The 1,276-nt window shown below is 54.2% G+C and overlaps 1 protein-coding gene across 1 annotated transcript in view; it reads left to right on the plus strand.

The window, feature by feature from the left end:
- Positions 1-1,205: 1,205 nt before the first annotated feature.
- Positions 1,206-1,276, plus strand: part of LOC104492465 (uncharacterized protein KIAA1671 homolog) — a gene marked incomplete at its 5' end in the record, with an annotated part of 7,490 nt that continues 7,419 nt past the window's right edge. Inside the window, one exon of the mRNA XM_010135030.1 lies at positions 1,206-1,276. This exon is cut by the window's right edge and continues 2 nt beyond it. Coding sequence (XP_010133332.1) covers positions 1,206-1,276 — 71 coding nt within the window.

The following is a 1,276-nucleotide window of genomic DNA, read 5'->3' on the forward strand; positions in this document are numbered from 1 at the left end:
GTGTGGGAGGCGAGCAGCTTGTGAGAAAGGCCGCGGGTGTGGTCGGACCTCCGCAGGAGCCACCGATCAGCGCTGGTGCGTTGTCCTCAGTGCCAATGTTTGTACAGCCCAAAGGCAGCGCTCGTTAGGTGCACAAAATTAGGGACGCACCACCTCTGCGGTTTCTCTCTTTTTGGGTGATATTAAGGATCCCCCTTCTCTGGACGCAGCAGTTATGTCGTGAGTGCTGCCTCGAGGGAAGCAGCGGTGTGGGTGGGTTCTGCTGGGTGGGTCTGAGCAGGGTGGGGGTGTGCGTGTGTAGTTTTTCGTGTTTTTTTTTCCCTTTTTTTAAAAAGGAGAAAAAGCGTAGGGCTGGTGGCGAACAGAGAAATGTGCCGTCAGACGAGCTCTCCGTAAGTGGAGCTGCAGTGGCACCCCAGGCCATACCTTGTTTGTGCGGGGTGGCGAGTGCGAAAGGGGCCGTGTTTACCCTACAGCGTGGTGGTTCCGTCACTCCCTGACTCGGGGTGTAGCTCTGCACGGCTGCAGAGCACGGGGTGCCTCGGGGCTGTCTTCTGGAGCACACGGACACTGGCCAGCAGTCGCTGTCCTGCGCAGGGAAGGTCCCTGTGTCCCTCTCAGGAACACAGCAGGTCTGTGACATGAAAGCACTCAGGAAATGAGAGGTCAGAGGAGGGCGCAGAAAAACCGCTGTGGTCTGTCCCACACTGGGCACACGTCAGCACCCACCAGTTTTTCCAAGGCTTTCTGCTACTGAGCTGATTGATTTATTGATGCTTTTCATTTTGAATGTCTTCCAAAGAAAGAGCTGAAGAAAATGAAAGGTCCTTTTCTGAAACCCAGGAAGAGAGGAGTGGAGTGGATGTTTCCTTTGGATGAAGTGTGGTCCCCAGCAGAGTGGTTTGTGTTGGCATGGGCGCTTCTCCCAGTTCTGTGCAGCCCGAGATAAGGACAATGTTAAAGCAGCGTGGAGTTACTGCAACCAGGGAGTCACTCTGCCCTCCAGAACCAGTTATTGCCCAGGAAAGCAGTGCTGATTTTGTAGAGAATCGCTGCTCCAAGTTCACAGCCTTTTCTGTGCTTAAGTTTATTCCCTGTTTTCTGTTGACCAAGTTTAACCGGTAAATTAAACCCACTATTGCAAACAAAACCTGTTAGACCAAGGGCGAAAGGAACGCTGACGGGTGTCCGCTGTTGGCTTGCAGGACCAGCTGAAGCAGTGCTTCTCCAGACAGCCCACGGGAGCCAAGGACACCGACACGCTGGTGAGGGAGCC

This window comes from Buceros rhinoceros, unplaced genomic scaffold (genome assembly GCF_000710305.1).
Source record: "Buceros rhinoceros silvestris isolate BGI_N320 unplaced genomic scaffold, ASM71030v1 scaffold12014, whole genome shotgun sequence".
In the NCBI taxonomy this organism is placed as follows: Eukaryota; Metazoa; Chordata; class Aves; order Bucerotiformes; family Bucerotidae; genus Buceros; species Buceros rhinoceros.